At 33.9% G+C, this 18,690-nt stretch overlaps 1 protein-coding gene across 1 annotated transcript in view; it reads left to right on the forward strand.

The window, feature by feature from the left end:
- Positions 1–18,565, forward strand: part of LOC139938523 (uncharacterized) — a 31,641-nt gene extending 13,076 nt beyond the window's left edge. Inside the window, exons 4-13 of the mRNA XM_071934092.1 lie at positions 2,905–3,031; positions 3,580–3,758; positions 5,042–5,179; positions 6,392–6,529; positions 8,232–8,369; positions 9,632–9,769; positions 10,737–10,903; positions 11,770–11,980; positions 15,187–15,384; positions 16,678–18,565. Coding sequence (XP_071790193.1) covers positions 2,905–3,031; positions 3,580–3,758; positions 5,042–5,179; positions 6,392–6,529; positions 8,232–8,369; positions 9,632–9,769; positions 10,737–10,903; positions 11,770–11,980; positions 15,187–15,384; positions 16,678–16,767 — 1,524 coding nt within the window. The 3' untranslated portion in view covers positions 16,768–18,565. The remainder of the gene's footprint in view (positions 1–2,904; positions 3,032–3,579; positions 3,759–5,041; positions 5,180–6,391; positions 6,530–8,231; positions 8,370–9,631; positions 9,770–10,736; positions 10,904–11,769; positions 11,981–15,186; positions 15,385–16,677) is intronic.
- The last annotated feature ends 125 nt before the right edge of the window (positions 18,566–18,690 follow it).

Here is an 18,690-nt window from a genome sequence, read left to right on the forward strand (position 1 = left end):
TCAACTTTTGCTTAGCAAAGAAATTTGTCAAGCACTATTTTGTGCAAAACAGCTTCATGGGGGCCATTCAGCTTACAGCTTTTAGCTTATTAAAACATGGTTCCATTGCTCAAAGTTATAGGGAAAATTTACAAGACCACAGGACTTGTATCTCAAAATGTTTACTGTCGCCAGAAATATTTATACCAGACCCGCTGACCAGAATCAAATGTGAAAAAAACTACCACAATTTAACACGCATTTAAATTAAAGGCAGTGGACACTATTGGTAATTACTCAAAATAATTATCATCACAAAACCTTTCTTTATTACCAGTAATGGGGAGAGGTTGATAGTATAAAACGTTGTGAGAAACAGCTCCCTCTGAAGTGCCATAGTTTTTGAGAAAGAAGTAATTTTCCACAAATTTGATTACAAAACCTCAAGTTTAGAAATTGAGGTCTCGAAATCAAGCATCAGAAAGCACACAACCTTGTGTTACAAGGGTGTTTTTTTCTTTCATTATTATCTCGCAACTTCTACAACCGATTGAGCTCAAATTTTCACAGGTTTATTTTATGCATATTTTGAGATACACACAGTGAGAAGACTGGTCTTTAACAATTACCAATAGTGTCCACTTTAACATGCATTTATTTGATTTTATTATTTTATTTGATTATTTGATTTTATTCTTTTGGGGTAAAAATTAGTCTTCATTACTCAGTGTAATTGAACAATTATTAGATTAAAGTCCACATTTAGTTTGGTTCCATTCAAGATTTTACACAGTGAGGTATTATTATACAACATAAACACAAAAGACTGCCGGACTTGTGTACTCACAAGTTTACTGGCCAGCAGCCGATTTCACGAAACGCTAGGATCAATCCTAACTCGAGTTAGGACGAGTAACCCGTCCTAACTTAGGATGAGTTCAATGCGTCCTACGTATTTGATATGGAACTAAACCCGTCCTAAGTCCGTAGATTAATCCTTATTAAGGAAGAGTTTGGTGAAATCGACAGGTGATGCTTTAAAAACTACTGACCTGGGGGCTGCGGTCGAGTGTAAAATTTCAACCCTATATACATTTTCGAACAAAGATTTTATAAAACAAATTAACTTCTCTCTGTGATGTTTTCTTTTTGATGAAGTAAGATAATAAATATTGATGGTATCATGTTATTAAAAAAAACACAACAGCAGGAACAATGTAGAAAAATTGACTTGTCACAGGGCAAAGAGGCTTGTCACGGGGCTTGACTTCTAAAACGAAAAGCTAAAGCGTATTATTATCAAGTGAGTTAAGGGACATGAGAACCTATCAGGGCCCAGAGAATTGGCACTTGCGGAAGCAGGGAATTTTGCATTTACCTCAGGTGTATTTCATGGGTTAACAGAGAAATCTTGGCTTGTGCACGTGCATACTCCACATTACTAGACATTCTCCGCTTACAAACCTATCGCAGAAATTTGGTGCGAATGGTGATCGTAAGCGCAGAGTTCGGCAGTAAGCAGAGCCGTAAAAATAGGCGCTGTTTTCATTCAGTTGGAATTCAGAAGTTGAGAAATCCTCTCTATAATATTGGGCCCTGTCAGTTGTTTTCTGGACACCCTGCTAAATACATCAAAGTGCAACACAGGCGAAATGAAAAATGCAGAAATTGGGCACTATTAAGTGCACCCACATAGCACCCTGTCAAGTAAAAAAGGATTGTATAAAATTAGTCCGAAATAAATCTCTTATTTTATGAGGTGGATTTTTGTTTGTATGTGGCAGTACTTAGAATGTGAGTATTTGTACATAGGGTGCATTCGATTAGCTTTCCCGGGTCGACCTCGGTATGCCCCCGGTACATTTGAATAGCTTTGATGTCATTCCAGGGGCTCACCCGGGACAGCCCCCAGTGCCCTGCTTGTGGAGCGGGTCAATCGGGGCTGGCCCCAGGTGCATGACGTCACCACGAGAGGGTGAGTGTGACTATTAGATTAGCTCATGTCAGGGGCTCACCCGAATGAGCATCGCTCGGTCGACACGGGGAAGCTAATCAAACGCACCCACTATGAGGTGGATTATGTGTGTATGTGGCAGTGTTTAGAATGTGAGTGTTTGTTCATAGAAGCAGGAATCATGTTGAAGTTGCACTCTGATAGAATATTCTGCCAGTTCTGAGTAAACATGGAAGTAGGAAGCTGGTATGTTTGTTGCATGAGTAGCCAGATCTAGAGTACACTTAGGCCAAATAAAAACAATACATGTTTGGCGTCACTGCCTACTTCGTCTTTAGAGAGGCCACTTGCTTTCTTTTTCCTTTGTTTATGAACAAAATTGTTTAAATAAAAAAAAAGGAAATGAAGGATCTCAGACGAAAAAATAAAATTGGAAAAAATAGCCCAGCAGTTTGTCTTTAAGAATGTGTTGGGCAGCCATTTTGAAGAAGAAAAAAGGATGCTAAACTTGTTTTTTATTTTATTTGTCTTATGACGGGATGAATGCACATAGATCTGTGTGTCATGTTGTGAACTTTTACCAGCGTTCATGCAATCTGGTGTATTTGAACTTTAGATATTTGCTCTGTCACCTCGCTGTTGTTATTTACATTATTTCATTTATCATGGATTCATCTAACCTTTATGTACATATGTATGTTATCTGATATTGACTTGCATGTAATTGTATGAAACCTGTTCCTGCATTACATAGGAAGTGGGGAGACAAAAAGGTCCACATTTATAGCGAAGAGACTTGAAACACTATGGAACAAACACCACAGAACAGGGTTTAATTTCATAAAGCCTGTATTAAAAGCACAACAAATTGCTAAGCTCTGAAAGTTCTTGCTTAGCAGACATGGCCCCCCCACATTAAAATAACATTATTATGAAACTCACGCCACTCATTTTGTTTGTCTCACTTGAAGAATATTCCAGACCAGAAGAGCTACAAGAATGTGTTTGCCATTTGGACCAAAGAATGTAAACAGCAAGAGAAGACGAGATATGAGTTGAGTGCCCCTGATCCACGCACTAGACAGGCCTGGCTAATAGGTAAGGAGCAGATAACCTCTGACCTCAAAGTGACAGTTAACATCAAGGTGGCCCGTCGCATTGCCCTGACCCATTGCCTTTTCCCGTTGCCCTGTCCCGTTGCCCTGTCCCGTTGTCCTGTCCCATGGAGCGTTATCTCAGAGAGAGCCGTTTCTGACAGTGTTTTATACTATCAACAGCTCTTCATTGTAGTTACCAAGTAAGTTGTTATGCTAACAGCTATTTTGAGTAATGATTAATAGTCATCCAGTGCCTTAAAATAAGCCATTTGCGAGTTGGACTTGAATAATGTCTGGTACAATAAAAGGTGTCGTTAAAATCTCACGTTTTTAGCATACGTAAAGTTTCCATTTTTCACATCAGGTACATACGTGCGCGCAGACATCATATGTGAGGAAGCAATAAGCCCAAAATGGCGAGGTCACCCAGAAACAACATAACTTTTTTGATGTTCACGCTTACGTATTTGCTTGCGTAATGCGCAGCTAAACCTCGCTTATATTCAAATCTAACGCGCAAATGGCTTATTGTTCGTCTTTCTTCTGTAGCTGTAAGGGCCATCGTCCAGAGAGAGCAGACAAAAGGAAAAGGTCAATACGGGGAGCTTCTGAAGAGACGAGAGAAGAGGAGGCTGCAGAATATAAAGCTGGAAGAGGAGAGGAAATGGAGAGAAGCTGAATTCTTGGAGAAGAAGAGTAAGGAGAGAGAGATTGAAGACCTCCAAAAGGTACTTGCTGAATCGACATCTCAAGGTCATGTCACACGAGGCAATTTACAGGCAACCAGTTCCAGGCAATCACCAAGAAAAAAGGCTGACCACTTTTCAATGGTCATCTACTTTTCTTTGTGGACCGTCAGACAGTGTTCGAAAAATGACTTGGGTGCTACCTGATTGGTCCTGTAGCATGCACTGCTGTTGGTTGCCTCCAAGTTGACTGTAATTCAAAGGGTTGCAGCCTAGCGATTTCTCATAATCAAACTTGATTTGCATTTGCATTTGCTGGAAGTTTAATATCAAAGTCTTATATAGCGCACGTATCTACCAACTACAGAAATAAAGGTTAATTGAAGTTATGAATTTTGAGACCCATTTATCTACGGCGCATTCAGCAGCCACAGCCAGGAATACCCCTTCTCTTTAAGTTAAGTGCACTGGGTTCTTTTACATGCGTTACACAACACACGGGACCAACATGGCTTAAAGTCCCATCCACAGGACAAAGCAATGGTTAAGTGTCTTGCTTAAGGACCCAAGTGTCATGACTAGGACTCGAACCCACACTCTGCTGATCAGAAACACCAGAGTTTGAATTTGATGCTCTTTGACGGCTTGGCCATGACACTTCCACAACCGGGCTTAAAGGAACGTTACAGAATTGGAAAGAAAACAAAGTCGTGAAGATCACAGATTTACATCAAACTTACAAAATCTAATGATGATGATAGTAGAAAACATCCCTTGAAATATTTCTGCCTGAAATGCAATATTTGATGAGAAATAAACAATTTAACGTTGCGTTTGCAGTTTATCGCTCAGTGAGCGTTTTATTCATTTTTTATTTTTTTGCATCAATGTTATGCAAAATGTGTAATCGGTTGTTCAATCAATACTTCTGTCTGAAAAGTCATATTTGATGAGAAATAAAAATCTAATTTCCTGTTTTGAGTTTATCGCTAAATGAGCAGTTTATCTTTTTTTCTTTTTTTTTATCGATGTCATGCAAAATGTGTTATCGGTTTTTCACTATTTTCTCGTGACCCAGATGGGCGATCGATCTCAAACTTCTACATGTTTGTCAGTATATGTAAATGGTGGATTACATGAAGTGCTTACACTGCCAGCAACTGTTTTGTTGCAAAACCAATTCTGTAATGTTCCTTTAACATAGATATTAACCGGGCTTAACATCTGGAGTGCATAGCCAGGCATGATTGACATGGATGGGCATCTCTGGAAATACTTTCAATAAGTTGGGTTTTTTTTTAAAATATCTTACTATTATTTGAAAGGCCCAAGAAGCAGCTCAGAAGAAGGCTGCCGAGGAGCTTGCCTTAAGACTCCTCAATGAGGAGGGGGAGAGGAGACAACGACAGCTAGAGAAGGAAGAAAGAGAACAAGCAGAACGGAAGATGAAGAGTATTAATGCGGTAGGTTATAAGAGGACCCCAGCCTTGCTACCATGCGCAGCGCGCTGTATCGATTCCTCTCGTCACTAACCCCTGGAAGTGATGTACTGAGAAACAACGCTGATTGGCTCATGAAATTGGCTATGCATTAGACGTAAAATTCGCATGCGCGTAGTCTTAAGATTTTTGCATGTTTTTGTGGCACCAACACGATTTTTTAAAAGAAAAACAAGAACAATCTTTAAGACAAAAGACATACATGCGTGCGTAGAAAGGATTGATTACAGGCGCTCATTTAAATGTGCTAGATTTTAGCACAATTTAATGAACACTTTCCAGGGGTTATGATCGAGCTACAATGCTGGGGAAAAATGGTGTGGTGAGATTAAGAGGTTAAGAGGGCCCAAACTTGGTACTTAGGCAATGTGAGACTTTGGGATGGTTCTTTTATAGAATTCTCACTAGTAGTGCTCATGCTCAAACCTAGAGAAGGAAGAAAGAGAACAAGCAGAACGGAAGATGAAGAGTATTAATGCGGTAGGTTATAAGAGGACCCCAGCCTTGCTACCATGCGCAGCGCGCTGTATCGATTCCTCTCGTCACTAACCCCTGGAAGTGATGTACTGAGAAACAACGCTGATTGGCTCATGAAATTGGCTATGCATTAGACGTAAAATTCGCATGCGCGTAGTCTTAAGATTTTTGCATGTTGAAAACGCCCGCGTTTTTGTGGCACCAACACGATTTTTTAAAAGAAAAACAAGAACAATCTTTAAGACAAAAGACATACATGCGTGCGTAGAAAGGATTGATTACAGGCGCTCATTTAAATGTGCTAGATTTTAGCACAATTTAATGAACACTTTCCAGGGGTTATGATCGAGCTACAATGCTGGGGAAAAATGGCGTGGTGAGATTAAGAGGTTAAGAGGGCCCAAACTTGGTACTTAGGCAATGTGAGACTTTGGGATGGTTCTTTTATAGAATTCTCACTAGTAGTGCTCATGCTCAAACCTACACGTGCAATACTCAGCATGTTGGCGCCACAAAAAAGACTGTTATGTTTGCTGACGCAAGCAGATCAAAAGTCTCCCACTGCCTCCTTTGCTAGTGTGAAGTATCACAACCCACTTTCAGGGAAGCTGCTTAATAAGAATATACATGTATTGCTTGATAGGTTTCTTCTAAGATAAGACTTATGGTGGACTGTGGGTTCTTTTTTTTTTTTTTTAGGCCAAGTTAGAGGCAGAGCGGAGAGCTGAAGAGGAGGCAGCACGGAGGATAGCCAAGGAGGAGGAGGAGGAAAAGAGGAGATGGTTAGAGTTACAGGAGAGAGAACGACAGACAAAGGAACTGGAGGCTGTCAATGCTGTAAGTCAAAACAGCTTTTTGATTCTTCAACATCTTGACCTTTTTTGTGGCGTGGCCTAGCGGTTGAGAACACCGGATTCAAGCTCTGGTGTTTGATCACTTGAGTGTGGGTTCGAGTCCCAATCATGACACTTGTGTCCTTAAGCAAGACACTTAACCACGATTGCTTCGTAAAGTTTGGGGGGTAGTTCTTTATGCCCTACCTGCCAGGCTTCTGATGGATGATACCCAAGCCTACAGCTGTTTCAGCCCTAGGAGTAGGTGGCAACGGCCCCTGGCAAAAACACATTGTAGCCCACACCTTGAAGTGGCCTTCAGGCCTTGTGTGTCTGGCGACTTGCATAAGAATATTATTGTAGAGAATAATAATCTCTGAAGTGTGCTTTAGGCTTAACGTATAAAAAGGAGGGGGTAATAGTTTATTTTTGTATCTGTCTCTTTTTAGACCTTTGTGATTGATAAGTACTGCGGGAACTTACAGCCATTGGACCCTTTCGGTTCAGAAAAACAAAATTCACAGATTTACAAATAACTTACAGGGTTTACAGAAGGCAATGGTGAAAGAATTCTCTTGAAATATTATTCCATAAAATGCTTTACTTTTTGAGAAAACAGCAAAACAATATAAATTCTTGTTAACGAGAATTACAGATTTATTGTAAACACATGTCATGACACGACGAAACACGCGGAAACAAGGGTGGGGTTTCCGTTGTTTTCTCCCGACTCCGATGACCGATTGAGCCTAAATTTTCACAGGTTTGTTATTTGATATACAAGTTGTGGTACACAAAGTGTGGGATTTGGATAACACTGTTTACCAAAAGGGTCCAATGGCTTTAACTGTCATCTTTGGTAGAACAAGAGTTTTATATTATTGTTACACTATCCGTTCAAATCGTGTATTTGTTTATTGCCTTTTTTTAGACGTTTGCTTTAAAAAGTATTATGGGAACGTAGCATTATCTTACTAAAATAGAAGGAAATGATTTGTATTTGTTTGTTAGGCCAAACAAAATAATATGTGTGTTTCCTATTACACTGGCCAAAAAATATTAGAGGGTCTGTAGGGACGAAAACACATGTTGTTTTATTGAATTATTTTATTGCTTCCAAACTTCGTGTAGGAACGATTGTTAAAATCATGTTTGCCCTTGCATTTAAATTGCCTGTAAAATCAACGATGTCCAAGTTCAACTCAAAAATCTCTTGAAATGACACAGAAAATAAGCTCCAAAACGCAACCGTTCTCATCTGCTTCTTATCCCTTCACTCACAGCCGAGTGTTAGCTACCATAATTGAAAACTACATTTCGCTCTAACCCCTGTTTCAGACAGGCGCTCCAGAGTCGCGCCGAACCAAATTCTGAATTTAGTACATGAAAAGTTTAACATCTGAAAGGACGTCAATTAGGAGTGACTGGACATGCTAGAAGTCTAAAGATTGACTGTTGCAGTCGTTTGGAACGACTCTGGAGCGCCTTGGTTTCAGACTTCGAACGTGTCATAAGCCGAGCCAATGTACATGTTATATTAAGTTCGCCTGTCTGAACCAAAAAGTTATTTGGGTCAACTTAGAGTCGCTCCTAATCTATTTGGTTTGACGCGACTCTGGCGCGCTTGTCTGAAACAGATGTTATACACCTAGTTCAACCAATTAAAAAACAATATCAATTTGTGTTACTTTTGGTCCCATACTCAGGCCCGCCTTGAGGCAGTTCACCGTGCCAATGAAGAGGCTAGATTGAGAAAGCTTAAGGAGAAGGAAGAGAAAGAGAGAAGACGCTTGGACTACCAAGAGAGAGCGCAGCAAGCCAAGGAACTGGAAGAAGTCAAAGCGGTAAGGAGGCTGATTGGAAATGATTCAAAAACAGATATCATTTATCAAATTTTGTTTCTTTGCATGCGGATCGACCAGGTTTTTTTCAGATGGATCAGCCCAGTTTCATGAAGCTACTTTAAAAGGCAGTAAACACTACTGGTTTCTCAAAATAATACTTCACTTGGTATGAGTAATGGGGAGAGGTTGATAGAATAAAACATTGTGAGAAACGGCTCCCTCTGAAGTGCGTAGTTGTCGAAAAAGGAGAAATTTTCCACAAATCTGATGTCGAGAACTCAGATTTAGAATTTGAGGTCTTGAAATCAAGCATCTGAAAGCACACAACTTTGTGTGACAAGGTTTTTTTTTCTTCATAGTTATCTCGCAACTCCGACGACCAATCAAGCTCAAATTTTCACAGGTTTGTTATTTAATGCATAAGATGAGATACACCAAGTGAGATGACTGTCTTTGACAATTTTCAATAGTATCCAGTGTCTTTAAAGCAGTGATACCTTTTGTAGATCCAGTTTGTAGCCATGCCATGGATCCCTACTCACCATGAATAAAGGTGTACATGTACATGTATGTATTATAATTTACCTGTAGAAGTTTTCAGTTTCATTAGTTGAAAAAAAAATTAGTTTTTTTTGAAGAAAAAAAAAGTGAAAAATCACAGAGCAACGTTTTTTTGAGGGAAATCGCGTGAATCAGTTATACATGCTAAAATAATTGTGGTTAAAAAAGTATGCCTTTGTAAAAAAAAAAAAAATTCAAAGGATTTGAGGCAAGGCAAGTATAGATTTCATATCTCACTTTGGTACAGAGAAACAACAAAATTACTGTTTGGATTCCGCTTCTTGTAGTTATAATAATTATTGTATACTTATACGGCGCACATATCTATCAATAAAGACACCCAAGGCGCGCACAAAGAGGAAATTAATGGACCATTGAACAGAAAACTTGATACTGAATTAGAAAGAACGTTTTTCACAAATGTCTTTAAAACGGACTTGAAGCACTGAAGGGATACCGATTTACACAGATCTTTTGGGAGAGTGTTCCAAACTCGAAGAGCAGCTACACAGCATGACCTGTCTCCCCACGACCGTCTCAATCTGGTCTCAGAAACCCTTTCATGAGTGTCAGAAGAGCGAAGACCAGAGCGTCCAGGTTTTTTTGTTTGTAGAATCACAGATAGGTAGGTTGTAGCTTGACCCCTTAATGCTTTAAAGCGTTTAATTACACGGTGCAATGGTTTGTGTGTTTGGTTGTAGGCTCGACTGGCTGCAGAGAAGAAAGCAGAGGAAGAAGCCAAGCTGAGAAAAGCCAAGGAAGAGGAAGAGGAGAAGAGGCGTCTTCTTGAGGAGGAAGAGAGAGCCAGACAAGCGCAGCAACTTGAGGAGCTCAGGATGGTCAGTCACTTTCCTTCTTAACCTTTCCTGTAGGGTGTCATGGCCGAGTAGTTTTAAGAGCATCAAATTCAAGTTCTTGTGCACCTAAGTCACTGGAGTGAGGGTTCAAATCCTAGTCATGACACTTGTTTTCTTGAGCAAGATACTTCACTTTAATTGCTTCTCTTTACCCATGGGTATAAACTGGTACCTGCGAGGGTTAGATGTTGATAATTTGAATGAAAAAGCCACTAGAGTGCCAGAGCAGCTCAGGGCTGTATACTCCCTAGAGAGCATGGAGAGCTGAGAAAGATTAAAGGGATGTTTTTGTTTGCCCTATGAGCAGGGTACTCATGTAAATCGCATTGATATGGTTATTGTGAAATGCACTACATAAGAATTTTGTATTATTATTATTCCTTGTTTTCTGTTTACCATTGTAAACGCAAAATTTACGGATCAGAAAACTAGGTTTTGGGGGTTCCCTCAACAACTTTACAAAAATAGTATGATCTATTGCTTTAATTGTTGATACCAGACTGATTAACTCAGCGCTCCATGTAGATCCATTAAACCTGTCTTCTTCGCCAATAATATCATGATATCAATAACCAAACAGATCGTTCCATTGTTATGTTTGTTGATGTACCTCAAGGAAAATATGGCACGCTCAGAATCGTGACCCGTCATCTTTGCCACGTAATCTGCGTGAGCTCTTTGTGAGGAGTGGTGATGCCACTGCCAATATACATCCGATTTAAAAGTGGGATCAAATCCGGATTAAGCACTGGTGTAAATGCGATTCGGTATCTTGATCTGCGGTCATACATAAAAAATGTTGGATCTCAATCCACCTTGCTTAATCTAGTGTAAACGCGGTGTCGGTGATTGCATTGAGGATGCTTGGAACACGGACTAGGCTTGCCAATTAAAAGTTGTTTAGGGCAGTGAATAGTTCTAAATAAGATTCATTATTATTATTAAACAGGCCTGTGCTGATGCAAGTAAACAAGCTAAGCTTGAAGAGGCCCTGAAGGAGGCAGAGAAGAAACGTAAGGCTGAGCTTGAAGCCCTCATGGAGCACATGAGGATTGCCTTAGAAGAAGAGAGGAAAGCCAGGACAGACGCTGAAGAGGCCAGGGCACTACATCAAAGGTGAGAGGCGCTTACAGGACTTGGCCCAATAAACTATTTGCGATTTTCATTTGAATAATGTCTGGTACACTGACTTACAGGACTTGGCCCAATAAACTATTTGCGATTTTCATTTGAATAATGTCTGGTACACTGACTGGTTTTGTCACAATGTATCGCGTACATTTGAATTCCTCAGACTATAGAGACAGTTGCTCTATATGTCAAATTGTTTTGGGCAAGCCTTTGCGTAGCAACCCTTCAGAGGAGCAAACCCTGGTACCATTGTGCCATTCAGAATGGTGCATGGGTGTTCACCGTCTCTTACGTAACTAAGCAAAAGCTTGCCCCTAATTATGTGAGTCTGCAACTCCAGAAACTTGCGACCGAGCACGGCATTGTACTTGTCAATTTAAAAATCTAACCTGCAAATGGCATTTTTTATGGCTCTGCTTACCATTAGCAATGCACGTGCATACTCCACATTACTAGGCATTCTACGTAGACACAACTAATGCAGAAATTCTGTGCTTGCACGTAAGCGGAGTATGGTGATCGTATCTAACCTGCAAATGGCATTTTTTATGGCTCTGCTTACCATTAGCAATGCACGTGCATACTCCACATTACTAGGCATTCTACGTAGACACAACTAATGCAGAAATTCTGTGCTTGCACGTAAGCGGAGTATGGTGATCGTAAGCGCTGATTTCAGTAGTAGAGCCATGATATTGGTGTTCTCCCGATTATTGAACATTTTACTTGGTACAAGCAATGGAGATATTCACAAGGTGTTACAGCAAACCTCTTTTAGTTATATACTTCCACCATACAAATTTTAAAATCCTACTTAAAAAATAATTGAGTTGAAACTATAAATTCGACAGACTCTTGGAGCAGGAGGCTCTAGAGCGGGAGAGATTCAAAGAGAAACAAGACCGCATCTTCAGAGAAGAACAGCAAAGACGAGAAGATCTGGAGCTTAAGAGCGAGGTGTTGAGCAAGCAGCGAGAGGAGAAGGAGGCGCTCTTGGAGATTGAGAGAGCTCGCTTCAAGGAGTTGGAGAACGAGAGGATGGCAGCCGATCAACAACTTAAGGTGAGTGGATGTAAGAATGTTATTAGGGATGGAAGTGTCGTGGCCGAGTGAGTTCAGTATTGTCAAGTCTGCCAACTTCCATCTGGTCAACATAGGTAGAGTGCGAAAGCTGCTGACTGTCAAGACCACAAAGTTAGCTGTGCACACACTAGTTCCATCTAGACTGGACTACTGCAACAGTCGCTTTATTGTATCTGATCAGTAGAGGGTAGGTTCGAGTCCTGGTCTTAACCAAAAGGTTTACTTTGCCTGAAACTTTTCTCCCACAAGAGCTCGAGTCAAACTTCATTTTTATCTTAAAGGCAGTGGAAACCTTTGGTAATTACACAAAACAATTATTAGCACAAAGTCTTACTTTGTAACGAGTAATGGGGAGCTATTGATAGTATAAAACATTGTGAGAAATAAATTATTATTATTATTATTATTATTATTATTATTATTATTATTATTATTATTATTATTATTATTATTATTATTATTATTATTATTATTATTATTATTATTATTATTATTATTATTATTATTATTATTATTATTATTATTATTATTATTATTATTATTATTATTATTATTATTATTATTATTATTATTATTATTATTATTATTATTATTATTATTATTATTATTATTATTATTATTATTATTATTATTATTATTATTATTATTATTATTATTATTATTATTATTATTATTATTATTATTATTATTATTATTATTATTATTATTATTATTATTATTATTATTATTATTATTATTATTATTATTATTATTATTATTATTATTATTATTATTATTATTATTATTATTATTATTATTATTATTATTATTATTATTATTATTATTATTATTATTATTATTATTATTATTATTATTATTATTATTATTATTATTATTATTATTATTATTATTATTATTATTATTATTATTATTATTATTATTATTATTATTATTATTATTATTATTATTATTATTATTATTATTATTATTATTATTATTATTATTATTATTATTATTATTATTATTATTATTATTATTATTATTATTATTATTATTATTATTATTATTATTATTATTATTATTATTATTATTATTATTATTATTATTATTATTATTATTATTATTATTATTATTATTATTATTATTATTATTATTATTATTATTATTATTATTATTATTATTATTATTATTATTATTATTATTATTATTATTATTATTATTATTATTATTATTATTATTATTATTATTATTATTATTATTATTATTATTATTATTATTATTATTATTATTATTATTATTATTATTATTATTATTATTATTATTATTATTATTATTATTATTATTATTATTATTATTATTATTATTATTATTATTATTATTATTATTATTATTATTATTATTATTATTATTATTATTATTATTATTATTATTATTATTATTATTATTATTATTATTATTATTATTATTATTATTATTATTATTATTATTATTATTATTATTATTATTATTATTATTATTATTATTATTATTATTATTATTATTATTATTATTATTATTATTATTATTATTATTATTATTATTATTATTATTATTATTATTATTATTATTATTATTATTATTATTATTATTATTATTATTATTATTATTATTATTATTATTATTATTATTATTATTATTATTATTATTATTATTATTATTATTATTATTATTATTATTATTATTATTATTATTATTATTATTATTATTATTATTATTATTATTATTATTATTATTATTATTATTATTATTATTATTATTATTATTATTATTATTATTATTATTATTATTATTATTATTATTATTATTATTATTATTATTATTATTATTATTATTATTATTATTATTATTATTATTATTATTATTATTATTATTATTATTATTATTATTATTATTATTATTATTATTATTATTATTATTATTATTATTATTATTATTATTATTATTATTATTATTATTATTATTATTATTATTATTATTATTATTATTATTATTATTATTATTATTATTATTATTATTATTATTATTATTATTATTATTATTATTATTATTATTATTATTATTATTATTATTATTATTATTATTATTATTATTATTATTATTATTATTATTATTATTATTATTATTATTATTATTATTATTATTATTATTATTATTATTATTATTATTATTATTATTATTATTATTATTATTATTATTATTATTATTATTATTATTATTATTATTATTATTATTATTATTATTATTATTATTATTATTATTATTATTATTATTATTATTATTATTATTATTATTATTATTATTATTATTATTATTATTATTATTATTATTATTATTATTATTATTATTATTATTATTATTATTATTATTATTATTATTATTATTATTATTATTATTATTATTATTATTATTATTATTATTATTATTATTATTATTATTATTATTATTATTATTATTATTATTATTATTATTATTATTATTATTATTATTATTATTATTATTATTATTATTATTATTATTATTATTATTATTATTATTATTATTATTATTATTATTATTATTATTATTATTATTATTATTATTATTATTATTATTATTATTATTATTATTATTATTATTATTATTATTATTATTATTATTATTATTATTATTATTATTATTATTATTATTATTATTATTATTATTATTATTATTATTATTATTATTATTATTATTATTATTATTATTATTATTATTATTATTATTATTATTATTATTATTATTATTATTATTATTATTATTATTATTATTATTATTATTATTATTATTATTATTATTATTATTATTATTATTATTATTACTACTGTTACTGTTACTGTTACTGTTACTACTATAACTAATTACTATTACTATTACTACTATAACTAATTACTATTACTATTACTACTATAACTAATTACTATTACTATTACTATTACTATTACTACTATAACTAATTACTAATTACTATTACTACTATAACTAATTACTAATTACTATTACTACTACAACTAATTACTATTACTATTACTATTACTATTACTATTACTATTACTTTTACTATTACTATTACTATTACTATTACTAATTACTATTACTATTACTATTACTATTACTATTACTATTACTATTACTATTATCTTCTGAAACAGGTCGCACTGGAGAAGATCGACAAGGCGGAAAAGTTGAAGGAGAGAAAAGAGATGTTACGACGAGAGCTGTTGAAGCCAGTCGGTCTGGCGCGGCCGATCCAGCCTAGCGCCAAGCCTCTCTTCACCCACCGTGGATTACCCCAATTCCTGGATAATAAGCTATACAAGGAGCAACAAGAACTAATTCATGAGATAGAGGTAGGCTCATAATCAGGGTTTCGAAACTCTGGCTTGAATGCTTGCAATTTGGAAACCAGTGCGCCCTCAAACGATTCCCCCAGAGAGGCCATTTTTGTTAAAGACAATGGACACTTTATGGAAATTGTCAAAGACCTGTCTTCTTCTCACTTGGTGTATCTCAACGTATGCATATTTTTGTGAAAAATGTTGACTATCAGTCTAATGAGTTTCTTTCAATTCTGTTGAGCATTGAGGTAAACTTTCACATTTATGAAACAAATAAGACAGATTTTTTTGTAGTGATGGTTTAAAGAAACTGGACACTATTGGTAATTGTCAAAGACCAGTCTTCTCATTGTAGCTCAACATATGCATAAAGTAACAAACATGTGAAAATTTGAGCTCAATAAAATAAAAAATACCCTTGTCACACAAAGTTGTGCTCATTCAGATGCTTGATTACGAGACCTCAAATCCTAAATCTGAGGTCTCGAAATCAAATTCGTGGAAAATTACTCCTTTCAATTACTCCTTTCAATTACTCCTTTCAATTACTCCTTTCGTGCAGTACCCAGACGTCCTTTGCGTATACGAGGATTATAAATTAATAGTCTGTAACCATTTCGGATTGCACGACACAACATGCAGCACAGTAAAAGTTTTTGCAATCTGTATTCGCGTCATCCGTTGATTGTAGCATTCAGGTCTGTAACTTAATAATAATAGTACAGTATTTAGAAATGTTTGGGGTGTCATAAAACAAATATTGACTGCTTTTACTCGTGCAATGGTTAGCACCCGTAGCATTCCATTTTCCCTCGGCTTCGCCTCGGGAAAATAGTACGCTCCGGGGATCACCTCGGGAGTCATAGTTTTAACCATTGCATGAGTAAAAGCAGTCAATATTTGTATACTATCAACTTCTTCCCTTTACTCGTGATCAAGAAAGGTTCTATGATGATAACTATTTTGAGTAATTACCAATAGTGTCCACTGCCTTTAAAGAGCTGACTGAAAACAACTTGCATACGTGTGTTCTATTGATTGCTTAGGCGACTATCAACTATGACAACAAAAATAGTCCCGACTACCTGCTTGGTGAACCAATTGTGTCACTCACAACTATTCACGACAACTTAATTTACTTACGAAAGCATAATCAGCAGTGACTCAATGCTTCAATCCATATATGTCGCAATTTCCCGCGATGTATCTTGCGACTATTTTAGGTGTGACTAGTCACCCAACTTGACAGTGCCAACTTTTCCATAATTGTTTTTTGTTTTGTTTGTTTTTTTCTCTTGAATGCAGGCTGGAGATAAAACGGCTGCGAATGGTCATTCGGATGGTTGTAATGGTCAGCAGACCAACCAGGAGGGGACAGAAAATCTAAATAGGTAGATGCAACTCATTCCATCTGTGGTTGCTTTAGTATACAAATAATGAATGTTTATGAGTGTAATGGTGCAAATATTTTCATAAAAATTTGGGAGATGGAATGTTTTGCTCAATGAGGTGGAGCCGAGTTGAATGGAGTATTAGAATGAAAATATTCTCACTATTGAGATTAAAAAACATTCAATATTTGTTTTATATATCTTCCAAGTAGATCTTAGTCATTCTGATTGGAGGATACAACTTTCAAAATAAACCAAGCATACATTATCAACTGTGACATTAGGCTGGCTACACCCATTTCTTTTGGTTTGGCTTGTTAGGAGTTTCAATGACTAAGTACATTCTGTAAAACTGCTGTGTATTTTGAGACACGTCGTTAGGTAGTACATGCCTTGCGGTCTGTACTGCTGCATTATCACGCTATGATGTGGTACTCACCGTGCAATAGAACAAATCGGATGGTCCAAAGATGCCAGTGAATGGAACAAAAAATTTACGGTGAATGCCGTAGCGCGCAAAAGTACGATTATTTGCCATCTTGTGACGGACAATCCTCCAATCAAATGGCAAGGATCTGCTCGGGTGATATACATGTATAATATAAGATAGAAGGCAGTAATGGTTACAAAATGCTACAGTGGTGTATTTTTTTTTTTTTTATGTGTATATATTTTTGGCAACTTATGATTGTGTTTTTTCACTTACTTTATATGTCGTAGACTTTGTACTTTATGCAGTTTTAAAAAGTTGCTTTTAAAAAATATTCATTTTTGGTTTTTATCCATATACACCGATGTGTGTAATAGCACTGTATACTCCATACTTTCCAGAGTCCTGTGAACAAAATCACAGGCATATGCCTTGGTTGGGATTCAAAAAAGAAAAAAAAACTTTTGTTTTTAAATGACGAATACTCTTAGTTACTTGTATATATTTTGCTCTAAAGGAACTGGACACCATTGGTTATTGTCAAAAGAATTCCAGACTTGGTGTATCCCAACATTTTGACTAAATTTTGTCTAATTTGGTCTTTGAAGTTGCTGTGGGCTTTCAGATGCCTCATAAAAAAGGGTTCAGGCCTGTTAAGTCTTTTATAATAATATGTGAGTGAGAAATTACCTCTTTCTCATAGACTAGGTCACTTCAGAGGGAGCCGTTTCTCCCAATGTTTTATGCTATCAACATCTCTCCACTGCTCGTTCCCAAGTGAGTTTTTATGCTAACATTATGTTGAGTAATTACCAATAGTGTCCAGTGCCTATAAGTGAGTAAAATTGCATAATATGATTCACATAGCCACATTAGATGTGGGTAGGGACATTTAGCTGAGGAAAGAGGAGGCGGTGAAAACCTGATCAACGGGAAAAAATAACGAGAGTTGTAGTGTCATTCGGTTTTGTAAAATATGTTCTCAGTGTGTGAGTTTTGAACTCAATGTAAATATTTACTCTAATCTCTATGCATTTGAAATTCCTAATGTTGTGTGAAACAAGACAAGTTAAAAAAAAAAAATACTCTCTGCCGGTTTTATCCACTCTGTACAAAACTGATGCGAGTCATCAAGACTATATCTTTTTATTTTTTATTACATTTATTGTGTTATGCTTATTGAGATGGGATTGTAAACTGTATTACATGTAGGTTAGACCCAGTAACTGGGGCTCTGTGCTAACTTTTTTCTTTTCTTAAAGACACAGGACACTATTGGTAATTGTCAAAGACCAGTCTTCTCACTTGGTGTATCTCAACATACATGAAAATAACAAACCTGTGAACGTTTGAGTTCAAACGGTCATCGAAGTTTTGAGATAATAATGAAAGAAAAAACACCCCTTGATTTCGAGACCTCGAATTCTAATTCTGAGGTCTCTACGTCAAATTTGTGGAAAATTACTTCTTTCTCAAAAACAGGTTTCTTCAGAGGGA

This window comes from Asterias amurensis, chromosome 6, assembly GCF_032118995.1.
Source record: "Asterias amurensis chromosome 6, ASM3211899v1".
In the NCBI taxonomy this organism is placed as follows: Eukaryota; Metazoa; Echinodermata; class Asteroidea; order Forcipulatida; family Asteriidae; genus Asterias; species Asterias amurensis.